We start from the raw sequence: 22,381 nt of genomic DNA on the forward strand, positions 1-22,381 counted from the left end.
CAGTATAGTAGTTTATCTGTAGGTTTTCTGTAAACTGTACTACTTTGAGATTGTCCCTTCTTTGTAACAAGCACATCTAAGAAATGTATAGAGTTAATGTTCTTTTCCATAGTGAAGGAAAAGGAAGAAATGTGTTTAATTTAATTTCGTAGCCTGTCCAGATCATAAAGCAATTGTCTATATATTGGGTCCAATATTTAACATGATCTTTGTAAGGTTTATTTTCATAAATAAAATCCAATTAGAATTTCCCCATGAAGAGATTTTCGTGTTTCCACCAAACAGGTCTTCCTGATCCAGTGTTGGATGCTGTATGACGCAACAATAATTTCCTAACAAATACAATAAAGTCCTCATGATCATCATCAACATGCGGTGACCATGTCGTAACCTAATAATAGCCGATAATATCAGTCTGATGCCTGATGGATGTGACCTTTAACCTAGTTGTTTGGTCTCTCTGTGGTCAGAGATAATGCCTGGGGCTTTTAGCTGAATAATCCTTAATCCTCGGAGCTGAATTTATATCATCATATGTAATAGTATTTTACACCAGGGTTTCCCAAACTTGGTCCTGCCCCCCCCTAGGGGGGGCCCCAGGACCGGGTTTGGGAAACCCTGCTTTACAAAACTATTGGTTCTTAACGATTTACATTAGCTCTTATTCATAATGCACATATTACAGTACATTATTGAGTAGAGTTTGAATGATTGTGCATGTGTGTGAGAGGTTCATTCTTTCTGCATCCGACTATAAATGTAAAGCTACTATAAATGTACTATAAATGTAAAGATACTCTAACCACACAGGTTTCACATCATCCTTTGGTGCTGAAGAGTGGCAGTTTCACTTGGGCTGAATTCCAAATCAACCCGCTACCCTAGAGCTAAACTGAGCTGAGTGGCCCTGTCAGTCATTCAGTCAGGCAGCCTCAGTCCCCTTCCTTCTACTCTCCTCCTCCCCCACTCTTCTTATTACAGAGGAGAGGTTGAGAAGTGAGCCCCACATGGATCTGTCTGCATTAATTATTGAATCGTTTCCTCCACTGTGGTAACCTTTACAGAGCATGACAGGGCAGGAGGCTAAAGTCCCAGACATTATACTGGAGGGGAGGAACACACAGGAGCAGCAGAATATGTATGGATACTGTATCTGTGTGCGCCACTTTGTATTCCTCATTCATTTACCCGTTCAGACGAGGCATAGTAAATGCAGAGTCACCTGTTGAAGTTGGCCTGAACCAGCTGGCATGGTATACTGCACGTCCTGTTTAACAATGTTGTTTTATAAACCATAGCTGTGTTTTGTGCACTGTGCCCCTCCTCTAGCTGCCTAGTCATTAAATAATGGCAGGTAATTGGGGCTGGGTGACAGGGCAGGTAATTGGGGCTGGGTGACAGGGCAGGTAACAGCTCCTGGGTGACACTGGCATGCTGAAAATCTCACTGTGTTTGTGTCCTCTCTCTCTCTCTCTCTCTCTCTCTCTCTCTGTATATCTCTTTCCCCTCCTCTCTCCCCCTCTCAGGTCTACAGTCTGAAGGCTCACCCTCTCACCTAGAACAACCCTCTGAACAGCAGCAACAAGACATCGCCAAGATGTTCAGCACCAAAAGGTCAGAATGACGTCACAGATTTGATCTATTTTTGTGCTATTGTGGGGGGGGGGGCTTTGTCTGATACAAACTGACATTTCATGTCAGCTGTTTTTGTATTTTTGCTCATGTTTTGGAGCTGAATTTGACTATAGAGAGAGAGGTGACTTTTGAGTTAAGGTCAACACAAATGTTATTTTGCCTCTGTTTAATCACAAATAATGGCAGTTTGAAGTTGCCTAATTTAGTTATATTTGTTTCTATATTAGTTATTCTTCTTGAAATATAATGTTATTGTTTCCATAAGACATGGAGCCCACACACACACACACACACACACACACACACACACACCACACACACACACACCACACACACACCACCACCACACACACACACACACACACACACACTCACACATACACAATCAGACATCATCTGTAATGAAATGAAGCCAGACATTAGTATTGCAAAATAGATCATTAATTGCCTGTGGATTACATCCTGAAATATAATTAATATTCAACACTAGAACTCCTCCCTCATATTTTCAGAAGTATAAAAACACTCATCCCAGAATAAAATCAAACAAACTGCCTAGCTTGACTAATCACATAACAGTGCATGTTCTAACAGGAAGTTACAGCTAGTTCACAAAAATATATTAAATAATGGTCAAAGGCACCTTGCCTAACATCAGTGTTCAAAGAAAACCAATGGGAGTTCTCTGCCTCAAACAGTTTCTAAGAGCTTTGTCTAAATTATCCCCACATCATGTCAAATGCATGGTGGGAAAACTATTTTGTACTGTGTTGAAAGCTTCTAGAACATCAACTTGCTAATAAAGGGCTTTTAAGATAAGTACCTTATTAACTGAAATAAACTGAAATGTTAAGCTCCCGACTGTTTTGATCTGGTGGGGCGAAATGATACTCATTTTCCTCACAACATGTGAGAGGTACCATCCTGAAAATTACCTTCATTATTTTTATAGAAGATTAGAAGAATTACAAGATTTATGACGTTTTTATAATCATCTCACATGGCATTGCGACCTCTGATGATAATACAGTATGTGAACATAATATAATGTAATATAATATAATCAAGTGAAGTTGAGATGATTCACAAGGTGGATGAATCCCTTGATGATGAGTTCTCCTTGATTGAATCGTCCCCTTCCCCACTGCTCCTCAGAACCCCGTGTCATATCATGCTAATAGCACAGCACACACCTGTCAGAAGCGACACTTTCTCTCCCCCTCTTTACAATCAAGCCTGGGCATACTCTTCATATTTATACCAGCTGATGGAAAAAATGCTCCCATCAAGACCTAACACATTCCCCTGATGGCTGACAAGCCCACTTCATTCATGTCCAACAGCCTCTGTCACATGTAGAACAAACAGCCCTGCCGCTGGAAGCCAATGTGGGTCATCAAATAGATTTTTCCTGAATTACATAATGTATGAAAATGACCTTTTCTGCTTCCTGTTGTTACATAAAGCAGAATGTGTGTGAGTATGAGTCAGCCTCGGGTGGAACCTTACTGTATTTGCGACAATACATTATTTTTAAGCACCTTGAACCTATTTCATACCAACGTTAAAATGTTTGAATTGTATTGTTTGTTTGTTGTTGTTTCCGTTGTTCTTGTGGTGGTTGTGATTTGGCTGAGTGGCGTATGAATGGGTTTTGTTCCTCTTTGTCCCGCCCTGAGACAAACGCTGTGCTAAAATTAAGATTCAATACGGTTTATTAGGATTTATAGACAGCATAACATACATGGTGCCAACACGCGTGGGGAAGAGAGGTTGTCGTGATTCTAGTCATGCATATGAAATGCATATAATCATGAGCAGGTTGAGTAACGTATGGTAAAACTAAGATACCTCACTGTCTTCAGGGGGACTGGATCAACAGAACAGATGACATGGATGTGCTGAAAATCAATATTTTATAGCAGCCCATCTTGAAAATTCACAGATTCTCAAACTCATTCCCATTTTGATGAATATGAGACAAAGCGTATTTCTTCTGCTAAACTGCTGAACGACCCAAAAGACGACTGTGGAAATCTGTTTATCTGTCTAAAAGCCTGAGCTGTAACTGTGGATTTTTTTGATATTGGTTTTCCATCCTTGCCCCCCCCACCCCCTCCCCGCCACACACACACACATACACCCACACACACACACACACACACACACACACACACACACACACACACACACACACACACACACACACACACACACACACACAAACACACAAACACACAGTCACTGAAGTGTCTATCTGCATACACACAGAGACTTTCATTAAAAGTCTGTAAATAAACTTTAATCAGTCTCACGTCTGACATAGTACTTTAGGCTACCTTGCATTTTATTGGAATGAAGTCTGGAACAGAGGTGAGGATGATAAATCTAAAACACATTAGCCCTGGCTGTCTTTGATTACATTAACTATAACTTCCCTCCAATACTAGAAAGACTGTTTTACTGTTATAGATGGGCCTAGATGGGCCCAGAGCCACAGAATCCAGTCACAGCTTAATCGGTTGTGTTTATACATTCTCATTAAAAGGTAACTTGAGCACCGTTAAATTGAAATTTTTATTCCAAGGGAACATTTATGAAGTGGAGAGCTGAATTACAGTTTTGCATCCAACTCATTAAAAAATTTGCCCCGAAAGTCCTCCGCTAATGAAGCTATAGCTATAAATCTGGAACGGGGCGAACAAAGAGAGGTCCCTATAATTCTCTCTGAGGTTGATGTCATTTCTATCTGTATTCTGTCTGGGGATATGCTCCTCTAATGAGGCTTGCCAGTGTTTACATGCCAAAATAGTCTGAGACGAACGGACGATGAGGAGAGGAGAATCGAGTGGACCCAACCCCAGTGTCACCGTCACTCCTCAGCTCATTATTCAGCCATCATGCTGCCGTTCCCAAAATGGTCCTGAGACGATGTTGACACAACAATACACAACTCAGCTCCGATACGACCTCAAATCTCCCCAAATCCTCATTATATCCCTCCTGGGGCTGGAAGAGGTTGTCTAATTCCAGTTTTGGGTCATTCGTGGCCTCTGATTTGTTACCTCACGGCTGTTTACTGTCATGGGTTTCATCCCAAATGGCACCCTATTTCCTATATAGTGCACTACTTTTGACCAGAGAATTGTTCGAAAGTAGTGCGCTATATATGTAAGGATTGACGCTGGAGACAGGAAGCAGGTACAGGGAGAACATTTAATAAACTACGGCCATAAAAGAGGACAGGAACAGCGTCTGGACAGGGGACAAAGTAACGACGTCAGTGCTGACACAGGGAATAACATAAGAAACAGACAGATAAAGGGAAGGCAATCAAATAATGATAGAGTTCAGGTGGGTCTAATGAGGCGCTGGTGCGCGTAACGAACGGGACAGGTGTGCGTAATGATAGGCAGTCTGGCACCCTCAAGGGCCAAAGAGGGAGAGCGGGAGCAGGCATGACAATAGGGTGCCATTTAGGACACCCCCTTGGAGCAGGAGAGGTCTTGGTAATGCTCTGTTGCTGTCTGTTTGTTGTGAGGTCTTGGTAATGCTCTGTTGCTGTCTGTTTGTTGTGAGGTCTTGGTAATGCTCTGTTGCTGTCTGTTTGTTGTGAGGTCTTGGTAATGCTCTGTTGCTGTCTGTTTGTTGAGAGGTCTTGGTAATGCTCTGTTACTGTCTGTTTGTTGTGAGGTCTTGGTAATGCTCTGTTACTGTCTGTTTGTTGAGAGGTCTTGGTAATGCTCTGTTGCTGTCTGTTTGTTGTGAGGTCTTGGTAATGCTCTGTTGCTGTCTGTTTGTTGAGAGGTCTTGGTAATGCTCTGTTACTGTCTGTTTGTTGTGAGGTCTTGGTAATGCTCTGTTGCTGTCTGTTTGTTGTGAGGTCTTGGTAATGCTCTGTTGCTGTCTGTTTGTTGTGAGGTCTTGGTGATGCTCTGTTACTGTCTGTTTGTTGTGAGGTCTTGGTAATGCTCTGTTGCTGTCTGTTTGTTGTGAGGTCTTGGTGATGCTCTGTTACTGTCTGTTTGTTGTGAGGTCTTGGTAATGCTCTGTTACTGTCTGTTTGTTGTGAGGTCTTGGTAATGCTCTGTTGCTGTCTGTTTGTTGAGAGGTCTTGGTAATGCTCTGTTACTGTCTGTTTGTTGTGAGGTCTTGGTGATGCTCTGTTGCTGTCTGTTTGTTGAGAGGTCTTGGTGATGCTCTGTTGCTGTCTGTTTGTTGAGAGGTCTTGGTGATGCTGAGTCAAGCTGTCAAGCTTGGAGCTATAATTGCTTCCAGTGTGGGCTGTAATGCAATTACTACAACAATATGAGTGGGACTCATTAGTTGTGGATGGACCCAGACACAGACTGAGCCTAGGGGTCTGTTCAAATATGTTTGATGCTTTTGGAAAACATCTTCCTGAATCGATGTACCTGATTTGGTCTCACAACATTCACAACAATTACTCACAGAGTAATGTAGTCCTTTATTCCCTTTCTTCGATAATGAACATGATTTAACATGTTCTATTTGACCTTGACAACGTTGTTCGCCGTGACATTACAGACTACATACATCAGCCAATTAAGAAAATTGGCCTACTTGATGTGTCACATCATCAAAACTTCTAGTTAGGATGTGTCACATCATCAAAACTTCTAGTTAGTATGTGTCACATGATCAAAACTTCTAGTTAGGATGTGTCACATCATCAAAACGTATAGTTAGGATGTGTCACATCATCATAAATTCTAGTTAGGATGTGTCACATCATCAGAAATTCTAGTTAGGATGTGTCACATCATCAAAACTTCTAGTTAGGATGTGTCACATTATCAAAAATTCTAGTTAGGATGTGTCACATCATCAAAACTTCTAGTTAGGATGTGTCACATCATCAAAAATTCTAGTTAGGATGTGTCACATCACCAAAACTTCTAGTTAGGATGTGTCACATCACCAAAACTTCTAGTTAGGATGTGTCACATCGTCAAAACGTCTAGTTAGGATGTGTCACATCATCAAAACTTCTAGTTAGGATGTGTCACATCATCAAAACGTCTAGTTAGGATGTGTCACATCATCAAAACTTCTAGTTAGGATGTGTCACATCATCAAAACGTCTAGTTAGGATGTGTCACATCATCAAAACGTATAGTTAGGATGTGTCACATCATCAAAACGTATAGTTAGGATGTGTCACATCATCAAAACTTCGAGTTAAGATGTGTCACATCATCAAAACTTCGAGTTAGGATGTGTCACATCATCAAAACTTCTAGTTAGGATGTGTCACATCACCAAAACTTCTAGTTAAGGAATCCATCAAAAAGGGTATATAATAAACAGAATAACAGATACAACATTGACATCCCCCCACCCACCCACACATGAATGCAAACACACACATACACACACTCACAAACACGCACGCAAACCCCTTGCACTTAATTAGTTATTTATGCAGAGGTAGGGGACAGGAGAACGGTCCCCTGGGATCACCAGAGGGGATGTTTAACCCCCTGCCAAGGCCTGCTGGATGAAGAGACCACCGCGGTAGCTCCGATTTCTCCGATTGCTCTGACGCCTGGTCCAGGCGTCCTCACTGACCTTGAGATTCTGGACAACAAAGTACATGTAGTTTGTACATGAAAGACATGAAATCATTGAGATGCAGGTCAGCCAGCCTCGTCATTCAGAGATTATTTATGTTAGGGAGTGTTTGTATTTGTTAATTTGAGCCATCTTCTTGTGGTGCCTGAGCCTGGCAACAGCGGCAGCAGCAAAGCAGCTCATAAGGAGTGACTACAGTAGTGTTAGCTAACATGGGGAGTGACAGCAGCACTAGTACTGCCTGAGGACCGCTAACTCTGAGGGAATGTGATGAGGGAAGGGTTTTACTCTGTGAGAGGAAAGGGACCTGTTAGGTGTCAGTATTGTTTATCATGGGACACATCATCTCTGGGGCTGTAGATTCCATTTTAGAATTCAGAACCTGAGGAGGGCAAAGATGATGTGCGGTTGCAGTCTGTCCTTCTCACTATGCACAAGACTAGGATATAAGGATAGACTAACAGTAAAATAATATGCCATATGAACTAGGGCTGGTAATTGTCAGGGACATCACGATACGATATTATGGGCTCCCTATTTAAAAAGAAGATGGAGAACAAGCTATGAAGGAAAAATCCTGGAGTTTTGGTGCAGGTACAGCCAACTAGTGCAAAATAATATTGCGATACTGTCAAAATGATTTGCCAACCATCGTCAAAAATAATATCCCGATATTTGACCGTGTTGACCCCCCCCCCCCCCCCCCATAATTAATATGAACTAGAGAAAACTATTCAGGTAAGTGCATTATGTCACACTCACATTCTCCATCGTCACTGATATGCAGTGTATCTTTGTCGGCTAAAACCCAAGATCAATTCCTCTGAAAGTGCTATGGAAAAGTACTATCAGATACTGTAATGTGTTGTGGGTCTTACTGCTTATTGATGGACAGCAGAAGCAGCAGGTGTGGACTGACTCAAGTGTTCCATTGATCTGTCAGGCTATTAATGGAACATTGTTGTCTAGCATGTTGTCTATCTACCACTGTAGACTATCTACAAGGACTGACTGGCCCTTGCTGTGTCTCACATGTTGTCTACCACTGGTAGACTATAAGTCTTTGCTAGGTAAAGCCCCACCTTATCTCAGCTTACTGGTCACCATAGCAGCACCCACCCATAGCACGCGCTCCAGCAGGTATATTTCACTGGTCACCCCCAAAGCCAATTCCTACTTTGGCCGCCTTTCTTTCCAGTTCTCTGCTGCCAATGACTGGAACAAACTGCAAAAATCACTGAAGCTGGAGACTCATATCTCCCTCACTAATTTTAAGCACCAGCTGTCAGAGGAGCTCACAGATCACTTCACCTGTACATAGCCCATCTGTAAATAGCCCATCCAACTACCTCATCCCCATACTGTTATTTATTTTGCTCCTTTGCACCCCAGTATCTCTACTTGCACATTCATATTCTGCACATCTATCACTCCAGTGTTTAATTGCTATATTGTCATTATTTCGCCACTATGGCCTATTTATTGCCTACCTCCCTTATCGTACCTCATTTGCACACACTGTATCTAGACTTTTTCTGTTTTATTATTGACTGTATGATCGGTTGAAGAGCATGCATTTAGTTTTACTTGCATTTAAGAGCAGTTGGAGGCCACGGAAGGAGAGTTGTATGGCATTGAAGCTCGTCTGGAGGTTAGTTAACACAGTGTCCAAAGAGGGGCCAGTATACAGAATGGTGTCGTCTACGTAGAGGTGGATCAGAGAATCACCAGCAGCAAGAGCAACATCATTGATGTATACAGAGAAGAGAGTCGGCCCGAGAATTGAACCCTGTGGCACCCCAAAGAGACTGCCAGAGGTCCGGACAACAGACCCTCCGATTTGACACACTGAACTCTGTCTGGGAAGTAGTTGGTGAACCAGATGAGGCAGTCATTTAAGAAGCCAAGGCTGTTGAGTCTGCCGATAAGAATGTGGTGATTGACAGAGTCGAAAGCCTTGGCCAGGTCGATGAATACGGCTGCACAGTATTGTCTTTTATCGATGGCGGTTATGATATTGTTTAGGACCTTGAGCGTGGCTCGGAAACCAGATTGCATAGCGGAGGTACGGTGGGATTCAAAATGTTCGGTGATCTGTTTGTTAACTTGGCTTTCGAAGACCTTAGAAAGGCAGGGTAGGATAGATATAGGTTTGGGTCTAGCGTGTCTCCCCCTTTGAAGAGTGGGATGACCACGGCATCTTTCCAATCTTTGGGGATCTCAGACGATACGAAAGAGAGTTTGAACAGGCTAGTAATAGGGGTTGCAACAATTGCGGCGGATAATTTTAGAAAGGGAGGGTTCAGATTGTCTAGCCCAGCTGAGTTGTAGTGGTCCAGATTTTGCAAATCTTTCAGAACATCAGCTATCTGGATTTGGGTGAAGGCGAAATGGGGTTGGCTTGGGCAAGTTGCTGTAGGGGGTGCAGGGCTGTTGACCGGGGTAGGAGTAGCCAGGTGGAAAGCATGGCCAGCCATAGAAAAATGCTTCTTGAAATTCTCAATTATCGTGGATTTATCGGTGGTGACAGTGTTTCCTAGCCTCAGTGCAGTGGACAGCTTGGAGGAGGTGCTCTTATTCTCCATGGACTTTACAGTGTCCCAGAACTTTTTGGAGTTTGTGCTACAGGATGCAAATTTCTGTTTGAAAAAGCTAGCCTTTGCCTTCCTAACTGCCTGTGTATATTGGTTCCTAACTTCCCTGAAAAGTTGCATATCGCGGGGGCTATTCGATGCTAATGCAGTATGCCACCGGATGTTTTTGTGCTGGTCAAGGGCCGTCAGGTCTGGAGTGAACCATATCTGTTCCTGGTTCTACATTTTTTTGAATGGGGTGGCAAGTAGCCTAGTGGTTAGAGCGTTGGACTTGTAACTAAAAGGTTGCAAGATTGAATCCCCAAGCTGACAAGGTAAAATAAATAATAAATAAAATCTGTTGTTCTGCCCCTGAACAAGGCAGTTAACCCACTGTTCCTAGGCCATCATTGAAAATAAGAATATGTTCTTAACTGACTTGCCTAGTTAAATAAAGATAAAATAAAATTTAAATAAATTATGTAAGATGGTTAGGAAAGCACTTTTAAAGAATAACCAAGCATCCTCTACTGACGGAATGAGGTCAATATCCTTCCAGGATACCCGGGCCAGGTCGATTAGAAAGGCCTGCTCGCTGAAGTGTTTTAGGGAGCGTTTCATAGTGATGAGGGGTGGTCGTTTGACCGCAGACCCATTACGGACGCAGGCAATGAGGCAGTGATCCCTGAGATCCTGGTTGAAGACAGCAGAGGTGTATTTAGAGGGCAAGTTGGTCAGGATGATATCTGTGAGGGTGCCCGTGTTTACGGATTTGGGGTTGTACGTGGTAGGTTCCTTAATAATTTGTGTGAGATTGAGGGCATCTAGCTTAGATTGTAGGATGGCCGGGGTGTTAAGCATGTCCCAGTTTAGGTCACCTAACAGTACAAACTTTGAAGATAGATGGGGGGCAATCAATTCACATATGGTGTCCAGGGCACAGCAGGGGGCTGAAGGTGGTCTATAACAAGCGGCAACGGTGAGAGACTTGTTTCTGGAAAGGTGGATTTTTAGAAGTAGAAACTCGAATTGTTTGGGCACAGACCTAGATAGTATGACAGAACTCTGCAGGATATCTCTGCAGTAGATTGCAACTCCGCCCCCTTTGGTAGTTCTATCTTGTCGGAAAATGTTATAGTTAGGGATGGAAATTTCAGGATTTTTGGTGGCCTTCCTAAACCAGGATTCAGACACGGCTAGGACATCCGGGTTGGCAGAGTGTGCTAAAGCAGTGAATAAAACAAACTTAGGGAGGAGGCTTCTGATGTTAACATGTATGAAACCAAGGCTTTTATGGTTACAGAAGTCAACAAATAAGAGAGCCTGAGGCATGGGAGTGGAGCTAGGAACTGCAGGACTTGGATGAACCTCTACATCACCAGAGGAACAGAGGAGTAGGATAAGGGTATGGCTAAAGGCTATAAGAACTGGTCGTCTAGTGCGTTCGGAACAGAGAGTAAAAAGAGCAGGTTTCTGGGCGCGGTAGAATAGATTCAAGGCATAATGTACAGACAAGGGTATGGTAGGATGTGAATACAGTGGAGGTAAACCTAGGCATTGAGTGACGATGAGAGAGATTTTGTCTCTAGAGACACCATTTAAACCAGGTGAGGTCACTGCATGTGTGGGAGGTGGAACAAAAGGGCTAGCTAAGGCATATTGAGCTGGGCTGGAGGCTCTACAGTTCTATGTTCCATTCTATTTGTCAGACCTGTTTTCCATCACTCCCAGGCTTTTAACTGATCAATTCTAATCTCACTTAACAATATTTTGCCTCCGCTTTTCCCCCTGCTTTTAAATTCTGTTAATATATTCAATTAAATATGTAATGAATTTGCTGACTGCATGTCAATGGGATTAGTGCCTCAGCTTGCAGCTAGGATACACATATAGTGAAGTGAATATCAAAAACTGCCTACAGAACTGTTGGCCTTCCACTTTGAAGAAACCAATGGTTCATTACTACTTAAAGTGCTCCATTCTACTTTATTGACTGCTGTTGAAAAGTCAATGAGCTATGCTAGATAAGCTATATACTGTAGCAGGCTTCATTTATTTAGAGAGCTTTGCTCTGTGTTACCTATTCTAACCTAAGTTGCATTTGCTCACATTTGCCTATTACTTTCTTTTCACACTATTTAACATATTCGTCTGCTGTACATGATATGGCATGACAATGGTAGCATGTTTTGACTAAATTCCACACATCTCAGGGGAAGAAAGAAGTGGCCCTTGGGGGGTTTGATTGTGAATATGCCCTGGTTAAACCGAGGGAAAACCTTGTCCCCCTCCAAGCCCTTAGCACCTCCACCTTGGACATGTTGGCATATTGTTGTGGCATGATGCCAGGCAACTCATGGTAATTTCAGCTAGTACCACCCCTGCCTCCTCCCCTCTCATCCTCCCTTCTCCTCCTCGTTGGGTGAAAGCACCGTAGCAGCCGGTCCCTCGGGGCCCGTGCGTCCCGGGGTGAACACCTAGGAAGAGTCAAATAAATGTGTGATTTCATTACTCACATGAAACACCAGCAGCTCTCAATGCCGGCCAGAGGGCAAACTAAACGCTGCCGTCAGAAACAGGAAAACAAATATTTTTCTATTACATGAGCTACTGTAGTAAATGACCTTTCATAAACAAATTAGAATTCCAATTCTCAAAGCGTTGGTCTTCTAGTGTTATGTGTACTGTCTATTTTTTAAATGAGCAATATGTTTCTCTTTCATATGTTCTCTTTATCTCTTTGTTACAGTAATATGGGATGGTTTCTGTTAATACAGATTGTGACATCAGTAGCAACAGAATAGAGGGCAGAGTGAGTAGAGAATAAAGTGAGGGAGAGAAAGAGAGGGAAAGAGAGAGCAGAGCAGAGAGAGTAGGGAATAAAGATGGGGAGAGAAAGAGAGGGAGAGAGAGAGCAGAGAGAGATAGAGAAATCATGAGAAAACAAAAAGATAATTACTTGACACATTGGAAAGAATTTACCAAAAAACTGAGCAAACTGGAATGCTATTTGGGCCTCAACAGAGAGTACACAGTGGCAGAATACCTGACCACTGTGACTGACCCACAATTAAGGAACATTTTGACTATGTACAGACTCAGTGAGCATAGGCATGCTATTGAGAAAGGCTGCCGTAGGCAGACCTGGCTCTCAAGAGAAAGCAGGCTATGTGTACACTGCCCACAAAATAAGGTGTAAACTGAGCTGTCTTTCCTAACCTGTTGCCAAATGTATGACCATATTAGAGACGCATATTTCCCTCAGATTACACAGACCCACGAAGATTTCCAAAACAAATCCAATTTTGATAAACGCCCATATCTACTGGGTGAAATACCACAGTGTGCCATCACAGCAGCAAGATATGTGGCCTGTTGCCACAAGAAAAGGGCAACCTGTGAAGAACAAACACCATTGTAAATACAACCCATATTTCTGTTTATTTATTTTCCCTTTTGTACTATAACTATTTACACATCATTATCACACTGTACATGGCCATAATATGACGTTTGAAATGTGTCTATTATTTTGAAACTTGTTAGTGTAATCTTTACTGTTTTACTGTTTTTATTCATTATTTCACTTTTGTTTATTATCGGTTTCACTTGCTTTGGCAATATAAACATAGGTTTCCCATGCCAATAAAGCCGTCTGAATAGAATTGAATTGAGAGAGACAGAACACCTCCGGGCGAGGTGGGTGGCAGGATGTTTGTTAAGCATGGTAATTGGTAGTGTGAAGAATACCGGGGAGAAATATGGCTCTTCAAAGATCTGCTATAGCTACTGCAAGTCTCTCTCTCTTTCTCTCTCTGTCTTTCACTCTCTTTCTCTCGCTGTCTCTCTCTTTTTCTCTCTCTTTCTCCATCTCTCTCTCTCTCTCTCTCTCTTTGTCTGCACTTTCACTTTCATCCCCCCGGATTAAATCATTTAATATCTTATATAAGGACAGATTAGAAAACTGTGGGCCCAAACAAGCGTCTTCAAACAGTTATACGATTCGGATGTGGGAAGGGAAACGCATGAATGGCTGGCTATCTTTTTTCAATTTGCTGACTGCTGTGACATTTTGCAATGGTGGGAAATAGTAGAAAATGGAAATGATCCAATGTAATGTTGCTCCCTGCTCTCCACCAGCTGCTTTTGACTGATGTTGGCTGAGCTCATCTGACAGGATCCATTTAAATAGGAATCTTTTTTCATCTACCACGTTGCCCAAAGTGGATGTTTTTCTAACTGGGGATCTGACCTTACTGGGGGTGTGACCTGTGTGATCTATGGGAGGAGATGGAACGCTCAGAACCTTCTAAAAGGCTATAAAACACAGAGAATCACCAGGGAGCTCTATCTAGGAGTGATAGGTACACCTGGTGCATTCTGTGCATATAGTTTTGATTTATGTATGAGCCAGATGGCGTTGTGAAGGATTTCTGAAGGTAATATTTTACGATGATGAAAAGCCTCTACACATGGTGTCTCGAGACGCCAAACTCTCATATAGTAAACAATACAGTTTACGTCACATCACTGTATGGGCAATAACAAGGACTGGTGTTGAAATACACTATAGATAGAAAAGCATGTGGACACCCCTTCAAATTAGTGGATTCAGCTATGTAGTATGTCTAAATACACTGGATTACCAAAAGTATGTGGACACCTGCTCGTCGAACATCTCATTCCAAAATCATGAGCATTAATATGGAGTTGGTCCCCCCTTTGGTCCCCCCTAACAGCCTCCACTCTTCTGGGGAGGCTTTCCACTAGATGTTGAAACATTGCTGCGGGGACTTGCTTACATTCAGCCACAAGAGCATTAGTGAGGTCCGGCACTGATGTTGGGCGATTAGGCCTGGCTCTCAGTCGGCGTTCCAATTCATCCCAAAGGTGTTTGATGGGGTTGGGATCAGGGCTCTGTGCAGGCCAGTCAAGTTCTTCCACACCGATCTCGACAAACCATTTCTGTATGGACCTTGCTTGGCATTGCTCATGGTGACCTTAGGCTTGTGTGCAACTGCTCGGCCATGGAAACCCATTTCATGAAGCTCCCTACGAACAGTGCTGACATTGCTTCCAGAGGCAGTTTGGAACTCACTCGGTAGTGAGTGTTGCAAACGAGGACAGACAATTTTTATGCACTTCAGCACTCGCTGGTCCTGTCTTGTGAGCTTGTGTGGTCTACCACTTCACGGCTGAGCCGTTGTTTTGCTCACATCACAATAACAGCACCTACAGTTGACAAACTGACATGTTGGAAAGGTGGCATCCTATGACTGTGCCACGTTGAAAGTCACTGGAGGTCTCCATTAAGGCCATTCTACTGCCAATGTCAGTCTATGGAGATTGCATGGCTCTGTGCTCGATTTTCTACACCTGCAATGGGTGTGGCAGAAATAACTGAATCCACTCATTTGAAGCAGTGTCTACATACCTTTGTATATAAAGTGGATATACACTGAGTGTACGAACACCTTCCTAATATTGAGTTGCACACCCCCCCACCCCTCATCTCAGCCACTGAGATGGTTGGGTTTAGTGGAAGGCTAAGGTACGCTAGCTAGCGTAGCGACGGCAAGCCATCGTAGTACATCAACACTGATTCTTACACAGAGCTGGGAGCTCTCTCTGTTCTCACCCCCAGAACACTAGCAGAAAGTGAAGAAAGTGGCTTGGCAAAGCTGAAGTGATTGGATGGGTTCTCCTCGGCTTAGTTCCAAATGCCACCCTATTTCCTATGTAGTGCACTTCTAAACTAAAAAGCACCCGATTTGTGGCCAAAGTCTAGTTTTTGTGACCACATTCACAATGTCCCTGGCGTTGTCTGTTGTGACATGGATTGTTATGTTGGGCCTCTAAAGTAGAGGTCTTCACGGGTCCAAAAATGTGGACCTGTTCCGAAATGGACCTGGGGCTTTTCCACCAGACCCGTTACGCATAAATACATGTTTTAATATAGAGACTCGTTCCCAACGGACCTGAGGACAACTAGAAGCAGCAGAAATGTCAATGTGTAAACTACTTTATTAACCTGAGCTGATAAAGCGTCAAGGGAAAGAGAGGTGGCGCTCTAGCGGGCGGAGGAGGGGCTTTGCGGTGTGTGTACTGTGAACGAGTGACACGGAAGCAAGTCGGAGGGAGGGAGAGTCAGCAACCCACCATACCAAGCCGACTCGCGCAATTAACTTCTAGCTTGTCATAACATGGTTACGTAGTACCTGTCTTGACTGCATCAAACGAAGAGAAGTTATTTATCTAACCTAGCTAGGCTGCATGCGCTTTCTACTGTCCAGTTACAAATAACAACACCTCAGATAGTAGCAGCCTACCTGTTGGCTCTTTCAGTTTTAGCATATCCTTCTCGTTAAACTTTTAATCACGTCATTTTAATCCCATCGTCCACTGATTAGATAATCTCGTAATTTGTTTTGCCACAAACGGGGGCTCTATGACAACCACAACAACAAGCTCTTGTCACTGCATATTCTCGTTGAGCAGTGGTGACATAATACTAACGTTTTATCCACAACTCTCTGTCCATCGCCGTTGTAATCGACTGTGAAGCCAAAATGATCCTGAATTTGAGATTTAAATGATGACGGAGGATCCTCCAATTCTGGTTTATCTCGCCATCGTACAGACCTAGTTCCTGGCTGCGCCTCACAAAATGATCGTTTTAAATGCACCAGTTAAGATTATAATTTGCATTACAACCTGCGCCAAGGTTCTCGTTTGTTGTTTTAACTGAATAGCCTAAAATAAAAATAAAACAGTGCGATGGCATACAAGGCAGCGTAGGCATAGTTTATTAGATTTTTTTATTATTATGTAATCATTCTGGTTCAGAGGTCCCCATACTGAATGGCATGCACCGTTACAGCCCTACTACCCATGAGTGTACTGTCAAATTGCCGTTTTCTGAGGGCAATTGTCCATTCTAGTAATTCAACACACACACACACACACACACACACACTTCTATAGAGATGTATCCCTCCCTTGGCATCTGTTAATAATGGTTCGTGACTCATTCTGCCCACTGGTCTGACGTCTTCTTTAAATAAACAGGCCTTTTCCATCCGTCTCGACCCCGACTGACTGCCGCTAAATTCACATCCCAACTTTATTCCCCCGTTCTGTTCTATTCTGTTCCCAGCTCCCTCCCTAGGGGCTGGGGCGGTGACTCATCAGAGAGAGAAAAGACAGACATGGGAGATTTAGGGGTATAGAGAGAGAGGGTACTGATATGCCCTTCAGATAGACAAACATTATACAATGTGTATTCCTGTAACTCCCATACGGTACTATACAGTACCTTACTGTCTCAATCTCAGGTTGTAAACAGTGTACTGCACACCATGCAGTAAAGACAGGTTGTTTACGGCAGGGCAGGCTTGACCTATTTGGATCAAACTAATAAAGCATGATGTTGTGATGGAACAGTAGGATGAGTGAAAGATGCCATCTGATTGATTGTTGTGGTTAAGTAACGTTGACAGAATCGACTACTGAAGCCTTCCCTGGGTTAGGGTTCTGACCTGAACTGTACTGTGCCAGCTTGGATATTTTCTTTTCACATCCTTTGACATCGCACATGTCCTTTCCAGCATTGTTCAAACCATGAGGGTAGATGTGTTAGCAGGCCAGTGCAGTACAGCTCTGTTCAGCTTGGTGGGGTCTATGTTTCATCCCTCTCTAGTCGGTCTGTGATCTGTGGGGCTCTTACCGCAGTGGTCGGTTTCTAGTGTTTAGGATCTGAGCTGATTAACTGTTGCTAGGCTGACTGGTTGTTCCCCTCCACCTCCTAAATTAGAAAGGGGAAGGAATGTGACATATTGACTGCCATCACAAGGATTTACACGGAAGTGCTGTGTGGTGCTGTAGAAGTGTAGATTCAGAGTTGCTCACTGAGATGTGGTGCCCTGTCTGGACCTGCCCTGGCCTCTGCCACTGCAATTACTCCCTCACACCTAGCTCTTTCTACCTCTCCCATAACTCTCTACCTCACCCTTAGCTTCTCTCTACCTCACGCCCCTCTCTACCTCACCCTACCTCATCCCCACTGGTTCCAATGCCTCACTGGGTGAGTTAGAGCATGGTGCTGAAAGCATCAAGGTTATGGTTGGTTTAATTTCTGCTTGCTCCACAGACACTTAATATATATTTGTATGTCAATATGAACTATAAATGCAATTTGGATGAAAGATTCTGTCTGCTCATTAGTTACTCTTTCGCACTCTCCCTGACTCTCCTCTACCTTTCTCTACATCCCCTACCTCTCTCTACCTCTGTCTACCTCCACTACCTCTATCTACTTCTGTCTACCTCCCCTACCTCTCTCTACCTCTCTCTACCTCCCCTACCTCTCTCTACCTCCCCTACCTCTCTCTACCTCTCTCTACCTCCCCTACCTCTTTCTACCTCCCTTACCTCTCTCTACCTCCACTTCATCTCTCTACCTCCATTGCCTCTTTCTACCTCCCCTACCTTCTCAACCTCCCCTACCTCTCTACCTCTCCTACCCCTCTCTACCTCCCCTACCTTTCTCTACCTCCACTGCCTCTCTCTACCTCCACTTCATCTCTCTACTTCCCTTACCTCTCTCTTCTTCTCTCTACCTCCCCTACCTCTCTCTACCTCCACTACCTCTCGCTACCTCCCCTACCCCTCTCTACCTCAACTGCCTCTCTCTACCTCCCCTACCTCTTTCTACCTCCCCTACCTCTCTCTACCTCCACTGCCTCTTTCTACCTCCCTTACCTCTCTCTACCTCCACTACCTCTCTCTACCTCCATTGCCTCTTTCTACCTCCCCTACCTTCTCAACCTCCCCTACCTCTCTACCTCTCCTACCCCTCTCTACCTCCCCTACCTTTCTCTACCTCCACTGCCTCTCTCTACCTCCACTTCATCTCTCTACTTCCCTTACCTCTCTCTTCTTCTCTCTACCTCCCCTACCTCTCTCTACCTCCCCTACCTTTCTCTACCTCCACTGCCTCTCTCTACCTCCACTTCATCTCTCTACTTCCCCTACCTCTCTCTACCTCCACTACCTCTCTCTACCTCCCCTACCTCTCTCTACCTCAACTGCCTCTCTCTATCTCAACTGCCTCTCTCTACCTCCACTTCCTCTCTCTACCTCCACTTCCTCTCTCTACCTCCACTACCTCTCTCTACCTCCACTGCCTCTCTCTACCTCCCCTACCCCTCTCTAACTCCCCTACCTCTCTCTACCTCAACTGCCTCGCTCTACCTCCCCTACCTCTCTCTACCTCCACTTCCTCTCTCTACCTCCACAACCTCCCTTACATCTCTCTATTTCAACTGCCTCTCTCTACCTCCCCTACCTCTCTCTACCTCCACTTCCTCTCTCTACCTCCACTACCTCTCTCTACCTCCACTGCCTCTCTCTACCTCCCCTACCCCTCTCTACCTCAACTGCCTCTCTCTACCTCCCCTACCTCTCTCTACCTCTCCTACCCCTCTCTACCTCCCCTACCTTTCTCTACCTCCACTGCCTCTCTCTACCTCCACTTCATCTCTCTACTTCCCTTACCTCTCTCTTCTTCTCTCTACCTCCCCTACCTCTCTCTACCTCCTCAACCTCTCTCTACCTCCCCTACCTTTCTCTACCTCCACTGCCTCTCTCTACCTCCACTTCATCTCTCTACTTCCCCTACCTCTCTCTACCTCCACTACCTCTCTCTACCTCCCCTACCTCTCTCTACCTCAACTGCCTCTCTCTATCTCAACTGCCTCTCTCTACCTCCACTTCCTCTCTCTACCTCCACTTCCTCTCTCTACCTCCACTACCTCTCTCTACCTCCACTGCCTCTCTCTACCTCCCCTACCCCTCTCTAACTCCCCTACCTCTCTCTACCTCAACTGCCTCGCTCTACCTCCCCTACCTCTCTCTACCTCCACTGCCTCTCTCTACCTCCACAACCTCCCTTACATCTCTCTATTTCAACTGCCTCTCTCTACCTCCCCTACCTCTCTCTAACTCCCCTACCTCTCTCTACCTCCCCTACCCCTCTCTACCTCCACTGCCTCTTTCTACCTCCCTTACCTCTCTCTACCTCCATTGCCTCTCTCTACCTCCCCTACCTCTTTCTACCTCCCTTACCTCTCTCTACCTCCACTTCATCTCTCTACCTCCATTGCCTCTTTCTACCTCCCCTACCTTCTCAACCTCCCCTACCTCTCTACCTCTCCTACCCCTCTCTACCTCCCCTACCTTTCTCTACCTCCACTGCCTCTCTCTACCTCCACTTCATCTCTCTACTTCCCTTACCTCTCTCTTCTTCTCTCTACCTCCCCTACCTCTCTCTACCTCCACTACCTCTCGCTACCTCCCCTACCCCTCTCTACCTCAACTGCCTCTCTCTACCTCCCCTACCTCTTTCTACCTCCCTTACCTCTCTCTACCTCCACTACCTCTCTCTACCTCCATTGCCTCTTTCTACCTCCCCTACCTTCTCAACCTCCCCTACCTCTCTACCTCTCCTACCCCTCTCTACCTCCCCTACCTTTCTCTACCTCCACTGCCTCTCTCTACCTCCACTTCATCTCTCTACTTCCCTTACCTCTCTCTTCTTCTCTCTACCTCCCCTACCTCTCTCTACCTCCTCAACCTCTCTCTACCTCCCCTACCTTTCTCTACCTCCACTGCCTCTCTCTACCTCCCACTTCATCTCTCTACTTCCCCTACCCTCTCTCTACCTCCCCTACCTCTCTCTACCTCCACTTCCTCTCTCTGCCTCCGCTGCCTCTCTCTACCTCCCCTACACCTCTCTACCTCCCCTGCCTCTTTCTACCTCCCCTACCTCTCTCTACCTCCACTGCCTCTCTCTACCTCCACTGCCTCTCTCTACCTCCCCTACCCCTCTCTACCTCCCCAACCTCTCTGTACCTCAACTGCCTCGCTCTACCTCCCCTACCTCGCACTACCTCCACTTCCTCTCTCTACCTCCACAACCTCCCTTACATCTCTCTATTTCAACTGCCTCTCTCTACCTCTCTCTTCTTCTCTCTACCTCCCCTACCTCTCTCTACCTCCCCAACCTCTCTCTACCTCCCCTACCTCTCTCTACCTCCACTGCCTCTCTCTACCTCCCCTACCGCTCTCTACCTCCACTTCATCTCTCTACTTCCCCTACCCCTCTCTACCTCCACTACCTCTCTCTACATCCCCTACCTCTCTCTACCTCAACTGCCTCTCTCTACCTCAACTGCCTCTCTCTACCTCAACTGCCTCTCTCTACCTCAACTTCCTCTCTCTACTTCCCCTACCTCTCTCTACCTCCACTTCCTCTCTCTACTTCCCCTACCTCTCTCTACCTCCACTACCTCTCTCTACCTCAACTGCCTCTCTCTACCTCCCCTACCTCTCTTTACATCCGCTACCACTCTCTAACTGCTCTCTCTTTTAGAGCCACACCAACACACAGCCAGCCTTGCATCATATATAGTATTCACTCTCACTCCTCAAGACATCCATATATTTGATGTCCTTGTGGTGAATCCCTGGAATCATTAGCCCCTCTCTCTCCCTCCCTAAGAGACGTCTTCAGTGCCCTACCATGCAAACGATCTTTCTTCGGATACCTCCTACACAGTGGCCCCTCCAAGACATATACATGTGGAAGTGACAGCCGGGTCTTGAAAAATGCGTAAATCCCATTTAAAGTGCATGTAAAGCAATTAAGGAGTGGCTAGCACCAGTTAAGTAAGGAATTCAATTGTCTATGTGGCAACACTAGGTTGACAAATTATCCCTGTGAAGCAGGCGCAGGCAGGCAAGGCACATACGTTACAGAGTCATTGTCTGCACAAATGGAGCGTCCCCTAGCTAATGTCATCTAGAGTTTTACAGGCGGACAGAGGGTGAGATTATGGGCTCTGCTCAATGGCATGAAGGCCTAGCTAATTATACAGTGCATTCGGGAAGGTATTCGGACCCCTTGACTTTTTCCACATTTGTTACGTTGCAGCCTTATTCTAAAATGGATTAAATTGTTTCCCCCCCCCCCCTCATCAATCTACACACAATAGCCCATAATAACAAAGCAAAACCAGGTAAAAAATAAATAAAACATTTAACGGAAATATCACATTTACACAAGTATTCAGACCTTTACTCAGTACTTTGTTGCAGCACCTTTGGCAGCGATTACAGCCTCGAGTCTTCTTGGGTATGACACTACAAACTTGGCACACCTGTATTTTGGGAGTTTCTCCAATTCTTTGCAGATCCTCTCAAGCTCTGTCAGGTTGGATGGGGAGCTACGCTGCACAGCTATTTTCAGGTCTCTCCAGAGATGTTAGAATCGGGTTCAAGTCTGGGCTCTGGCTGGGCCACTCAAGGACATTCAGATACTTGTCCTGAAGCCACTCCTGGGTTATCTTAGCTGTATCCTTAGGGTCGTTGCCTGTTGAAAGGTGAACCTACGCCCCAGTCTGAGGTCCTGAGCGCTCTGGAGCAGGTTTTCATCAAGGATCTCTCTATATGTAACAGTGTAGGTTCCGTCCCTCTCTTCGCCCCAACCTGGGCTCGAACCAGGGACCCTTGCACACATC

General features: G+C 44.8%; 1 protein-coding gene across 5 annotated transcripts in view; it reads left to right on the top strand.

Annotated features, from left to right (window-relative positions):
- The window catches only part of LOC100194674 (oxidation resistance protein 1), a 157,293-nt gene that overhangs the window by 16,580 nt on the left and 118,332 nt on the right, over positions 1-22,381 (top strand). For all 5 annotated transcript variants that reach the window (XM_045718572.2, XM_082975409.1, XM_082975411.1 and 2 more), the window contains exon 2: positions 1,527-1,614. In XM_045718572.2, the coding sequence (XP_045574528.2) occupies positions 1,598-1,614 (17 nt within the window). In that variant the 5' untranslated portion in view covers positions 1,527-1,597. The remainder of the gene's footprint in view (positions 1-1,526; positions 1,615-22,381) is intronic.

Source organism: Salmo salar, chromosome 05 (genome assembly GCF_965601325.2).
Source record: "Salmo salar chromosome 05, fSalSal1, whole genome shotgun sequence".
Taxonomy (NCBI): domain Eukaryota; kingdom Metazoa; phylum Chordata; class Actinopteri; order Salmoniformes; family Salmonidae; genus Salmo; species Salmo salar.